This window comes from Megalobrama amblycephala, linkage group LG19 (genome assembly GCF_018812025.1).
Source record: "Megalobrama amblycephala isolate DHTTF-2021 linkage group LG19, ASM1881202v1, whole genome shotgun sequence".
Classification (NCBI taxonomy): Eukaryota; Metazoa; Chordata; class Actinopteri; order Cypriniformes; family Xenocyprididae; genus Megalobrama; species Megalobrama amblycephala.
The window spans coordinates 9,229,196-9,235,493 of NC_063062.1; the positions used below are offsets into that span (position 1 = coordinate 9,229,196).

Consider the following 6,298-nt stretch of genomic DNA (forward strand, 5'->3'; position numbering starts at 1 on the left):
TGAACAAATAAGGTTGCTGCAGGTTAAGAACAGTCTGCAGATACCGTGAACAATTCACTTATAGGCCGTAATTGACAATAGCTTAAGTCAATAATATGATCATCTCATTATATTTACAGAGTTTTAATCAGAAAATAGAGCATCATTTTATAACCGTTTTGCTTTTTAGATTTAAAATATATATATATATTCATTATAATATCAATGCCTTGCTCTTTTTTGATGAAAGAAGAATAGTATTGTGATTGGAATAAGTTACAAAGCCCAGATAAGAATTTGAAGAAAAGCCAAATTTTGTGGTTATTTCCTAGGCTCCATGCAAGTTCCTGTGGCCAATGAACACATTAAACAAGATGACAGAAAGCCCTAACATTTCAACCCAAGAATGAAACTGACCTTAATGATGTTTGTATGGTCAATTTGTCATATCAGCCCTTGAGATTATCTGTACTCATGAAGGCTATCACAGTCACAACTCAAAAGCTAAAATAAACAAACACCAAACGTTTGAAAATCCTAAAAAAATCAATTAAAAATGCGCTTAAAATTTGTGCAGACAGAATTTTTGACACTGGAGGAATTTAAAGTACACAATTACAAAAAAATATACATAACATTTATGAAATGACCTGGGTTACACTTTATTATGATGGTCAACTTTAGTCATTCTACTAACTATAAGTAACTTTGCAACTACATGTCAACTAACTCTCATATTAGTAGACTGTTAGGTTAGGGTTAGGTGTTAGGGTTCGGGTTAGTAAAATACGTTGACGTGGAACCATCAAAATAAAGTGTTAGCAGATATTAAGCAGACAGTCTACTAATACTCTAATGATAGTTAGTTGACATGTAGTTCCAAAGTTACTTAGTAGAATGTTTAAAGTGTTACCATGAACTGTTTTAAACTGAGTAATTATTATTACTTATTTAATTCAATATTAATTTTATTCTATTTAATTTTATTTTGAAAGTGAAAAAAGCCTGTTTCTGTATTTTCATTTCAAATTATTCAAACAAAAATAGCTGTCATAAACCTTTGGCCACAGCTGTAAACTCTTTTATAGACCTTGGTCTGCCAAGTGAAATCACTGAGTAATGAAATGCTACAATATGCTATGCAATATGCAAATTTCTGAAGAGGAGTTTGCCCTACCTACTCACATCATCTCTGACATTACAACACTCTCCGGCTGCACCCTCTTTACAAGTGTTGATATACTGCATGTCAAACAAGCTGAACGTTGCCAGGGTTGGACCTGTGCCAAGTCTGGAGCCGTTCACAATATACGAACTCCAGATCTGGCATCTGGCCACTGAACTTCACTCAAATGCCAACTTTCAGTAATAACATTCACTACTGGAGCCGCATGAGAACATGGAAACCATTTATGGAACAGTACGTACAACCACAGGGTTCTGCTTCAGCAATGCAACAGGCTGGAAAGCACTCCAAAAAAAGAAAAAATTGCAAATAGTTGAAGGAAAAGGAGCTCATATCTGAGAGATGGCCATGTTACAGGGGAACAGATTCAGTTTATTTCACACAAATCTGTGCAAAGACCTGGGATCTTTCAATGACATTTTTATTACCTTATTTTTGTGGGTTTTTAATGACATTTCACACAACAACATAAGATTTTGGCTTGTCTTCATTAAGGAATATCACTACAAATGTCTCTTCGTAAAATATGTGAGTCAAAAAAATAGTGCAAAGTAATGAAATAAATTAATAAGAATAAATAGCGCAAATAAAGAAATCCAATATTTACATGCCATGTAATATTATATCTCTTATTGATATTAGTAAGGTTAGCCACTGTAATATCCCATATTTTAAATAGCCTGAATTGGTTTCTATATTACAAACTTTTCTCTTCTGACATAACTAAATGTAATGCTTTCCTAAATGCATGAATGTCAATATTCTACATAATGTTTTTGATTCTTTTTACTTCACTGAAAATCACAACACGGCTCTGAGCAAGTGAGATTTTAGCTGAGCTCCACATTTAAGCTCACTCTGATGCATTTATATCTCTTTATGAGCCATGCATAATCCCTGCACATTAACATTGCTTTCAGAAATCATCAATATGATAGAGGGTCAACATGAGAGATATGGAGAGACTCGAGTTCAAAATAGTGGTAATGTCTTTTGGTCATTGGACAACTAATAGCTAGGCAGACTTTTAGTGCACCATTTTCAAATCTGTGACTATGTCAAGTAAAATTAATTGGGTTAAAATGGGATTATATGGTTCTTGCAAAATTCAAACTACATATGAGCCTCTCTAAACATGCAATAACAGACAGTAGTGCGATAGGTCACTTGACTATCAAAACATAATTTTACATTTCTGTTAAAGCCGCCTTAAAAGTGGGTGGTGCCCATGCTTCATATAAAACCTCTATATTTTGAAGAAAAATAATTTCTGAAGATTTTTGATCATTTCTAACTAATTAGACCTATATTCTGTGGGGGACAAAATCTCTCTGTCTTTTTACGTAGGCCTATTATTTGTATTTATCTCAAACAGACAGCACAAAAATTTGCTTTAACATTTAAAAATGTTCTACAAAAGGGTTGAATTCTCATTTCACAACAAAGCCCTCCATGCTGAGACCCCCATGTCATTAATCACAGCATCAGTGGTGCAGGCAGCTGGACCCCTAATGAAAACAAAGGCAGTAAAACACAACCATCTTTTTTTGCTAAATATCTGCATCAATAAAACAGTGCTAGTACCTTCATATCATTGACGATCGCCTGAAACAATCCACCCAGAGCGCCGCACTCCTTCTCCACACTCTCCATCATGTCACCAAGCCCTTGATTGTTATACGCGCTCAGTGAATGAACAAAATAGATTAAATCTTCTGATCCAAATAAGCTGATTTCGTCTTCAGGGATTGAGATGAAAGTGTTCCATTACACCCTAATATACAGACCTCTTGTTGCTTCGGATGCAAATGTGAGCAACATGCAGCAGATGTCGGCAAAAAAAGGAAACAACAATTGAGGCTGTCGGGTGGCTCTGTGCCCGTTATCCAGGGAATGATGGCTGGGGTCAAAAGATCTGATTCTCCCCTCCCAACCCCCGGTCTAGGATCCAGAGGACGATTGGTGTATCATACTAACAATCTGTGCTGTCAGATCCGCGAGGTTTCAGCTTAAACACTGCCACTGTAACAGCGAATTTGGGATGAAAGAAGGAGTCGAGTGATGCAGCGAAAGACGGACGTGATATTCGATCCTCCAGGTTGGTGGGCGGGATCTTTGGGGATGGAGGCGGGGCTTATGGGTAGACATATGGCAAGTTGATGTGTGCGTGTATAGGGAGAGGACAATTGAATGGTGGTCCTTTAAAGTAGCTTTAATGTGTCTTTGTGTGGCAGGGACAAAGTTAACAGCACAGCTGCCACTGCAGGCCATTAAATGGACAGTGCACTATTTTTAACCCTTTAACTGTCACTACATGAACAATATTTAAAAATTATAAAACAAATACGTTTTTTCTAGTAAATTAAATAACATTACTGACTTAATAGCCTAATAATGATGATGATTATGATGTGAAAGACCACTTAGTGATAGTGACCATTTTAATCAACTTTCACATAGTCCTGCAGTGTGACAGAAAAAAATAAAAATAAAATACAAATTTACCTGAATATTATTAAATTCTTTTGAAGTCAGCTTGCACGTTAAACTTTCATTTAATATGAAACTGAGCACTAGGCATGGCATTGATATGATTCAGAAAGTAATCGTGAATCTAATATCTTGGGTGTGGAAAACTTTAAAGGTGCCCAAGAATGCGTTTTCACAAGATGTAATATAAGTCTAAGGTGTCCCCTGAATGTGTCTGTGAAGTTTCAGCTCAAAATACCCCATAGATTTTTTTAAATAAATTTTTTTAACTGCCTATTTTGGGGCATCATTAACTATGCACTGATTTTTTCAGCGCGCCGCCCCTTTAATTCGCGTGCTCCTTGCCACACGAGCTCTCGATTATATTACAGCACATTTACAAAGTTCACACAGCTAATATAACCCTCAAATGGATCTTTACAAAATGTTCATCATGCATGCTGTATGCATGCTTCGAATTATATGAGTAAAGTATTTATTTTGATGTTTATATTTGATTCTCTATGAGTTTGAGGCTGTGCTCCGTGGCTAACGGCTAATGCTACACTGTTGGAGAGATTTATAAAGAATGAAGTTGTGTTTATGAATTATACAGACTGCAAGTGTTTAAAAATGAAAATAGCGACGGCTCTTGTCTCCGTGAATTCAGTAAGAAACGATGGTAACTTTAACCTCATTTAACATTACATTAGCAACATGCTAACGAAACATTTAGATAGACAATTTACAAAGATCACTAAAAATATCATGCTATCATGGATCATGTCAGTTATTATTGCTCCATCTGCCATTTTCGCTGTTGTTCTTGCTTACCTAGTCTGTTGATTCACCTGTGCAGATCCAGACGTTACTGGCTGCCCTTGTCTAATGCCTTTCATAATGTTGGGAACATGGGCTGGCATATGCAAATATTGGGGCACACACCCCGACTGTTACGTAACAGTCGGTGTTATGTTGAGATCCGCTTGTTTTCCGGAAGTCTTTTAAACAAATGAGATTTACATAAGAAAGAGAAAGCAATGGAGTTTGAAACTCAATGTATGTCTTTTCCATGTACTGAACTCTTGTTATTCAACTATGCCGAGGTAAATTCAAATTTTGAATCTAGGGCACCTTTAATAAACCTAAATAAACTGTTTAATACAGTATGAAAAATATCTTATGAAAACCTCAGAAAAAAAGCACCTAATTTCAAATAAAAATGATTAGAAATTTTTGTGCATTTGCAATCCTGATGGAATTCCTAAATTGTGATCTAACTGCAAGTGTCTTAAATCTTTACCTTGCTGCCGGACATTGTCCCTCGAGAGCTAAATGAGCAAAGTGGCCACAATGATTCATTACAGCCCTCTCCTGCACAGCATCATATATCCATCTGCCTTTGACCTGCCATCTCCACAAGCATATCTCCTACACAGGGACGTGCACAGGAATTTTGAGGGGCAGTTGCTCTGACCTAAAAAAAGGGCACTCCCCTACCAACACCCCCCCTCACGGGCTATATGAAGGACTGAGAATAACCGTGGTATAAGCGGAATAATTGACTCCGCTTCGAATCACAGCTTAAATAGTGTTTTGACATCGACAACCCAAGTGCATTTTACCTCAAACTTGCGTCTAGTTATCTTTCTAAAGTAGAAATCGCTTCTCAGGTCGACATTAACACACTGACAAAATTATATTCAGAATTAAAAATATTTTTATACCACTTTTTAATGTGTGATTGAGTAAAGGTTTTCACGAGATACCAACCTTTCGCGAACTTGCTTCCAACACTCGTTCTCATGGAGGGGCTGTGCGCGCGCGAGACACGAGTATGTGAGAGACGCGTGAGTGAGAGACGCAGGGAAATGAAATGCAGCTGAACGTTTGCTCTATGAAAGACATTGACAAAGACGAAAACTAAGGACATTTAATCTATAATTTTATTTTATTTTAGTTAGTTTTGCCAAACACACATTACAGTTTTGGTTAGTTATCGTTTTTTTGTAATGCCTCGTTTTTATTTTTATTTCAGTTAACGACGATGTTTTTTCCCACCTAGTTTTCGTTTTTTTCTTTCGTTTTCGTTAACGATTATAACCTTACTCACCTTTCCGACAACGTTAAGTCGTCTCACCCGACAACCGCGACAATCTCCTTCTAGTGCCGCTCATGCAGGCTCAGCTCAGGTGCCGGTCGCGTGCAGCGCTGCAGCCACGTAAACAGAGTTTGCCCTTCCCCTACTGACTTTCACTTTCGGACGGGTGCCCGAATATGGAAGTGAATGAGGCTGTGCGATTTTTTTTTATTTATCTAGGCCTACGTGAAATTCTGCATCCATTGTACAATTATTTATTTATTTTTTTCCCACCTCGGAAGGTCAACTTGAGTCGAGAAGGGCAAATGGGCAGTTGCCCGGGCAACCTGAGCAACCCCCCTGTGCACGTCCCTGCTCCTACATACTGTTGCCATATGCAGGTAACATGGCTATTTGACTATAAAATTCTGATTTACCTTCGCTCCCCAAATTCTGGAAAGGATGTTATGCAAGTACTTATAGTTATGTAACCTTGTGGTTGAGAAATAGGAGGAGAGGGTCCCATATCAAATAAACACTTTCTGACTTTGAGCCACAGTTTTCCATCACAGTTTCTACAAAAG

The 6,298-nt window shown here is 37.3% G+C and overlaps 1 protein-coding gene across 7 annotated transcripts in view; it reads right to left on the minus strand.

Annotated features, from left to right (window-relative positions):
• Window positions 1-3,272, minus strand: part of mtss1la (MTSS I-BAR domain containing 2a) — a 31,052-nt gene extending 27,780 nt beyond the window's left edge. For 5 of the 7 annotated variants that reach the window (XM_048168537.1, XM_048168541.1, XM_048168540.1 and 2 more), the window contains exon 1: window positions 2,750-3,272. In XM_048168537.1, coding sequence (XP_048024494.1) covers window positions 2,750-2,821 — 72 coding nt within the window. In that variant the 5' untranslated portion in view covers window positions 2,822-3,272. The remainder of the gene's footprint in view (window positions 1-2,749) is intronic. The other 2 variants (XM_048168538.1, XM_048168542.1) reach the window with 2 other exon arrangements.
• Window positions 3,273-6,298: the final 3,026 nt, after the last annotated feature.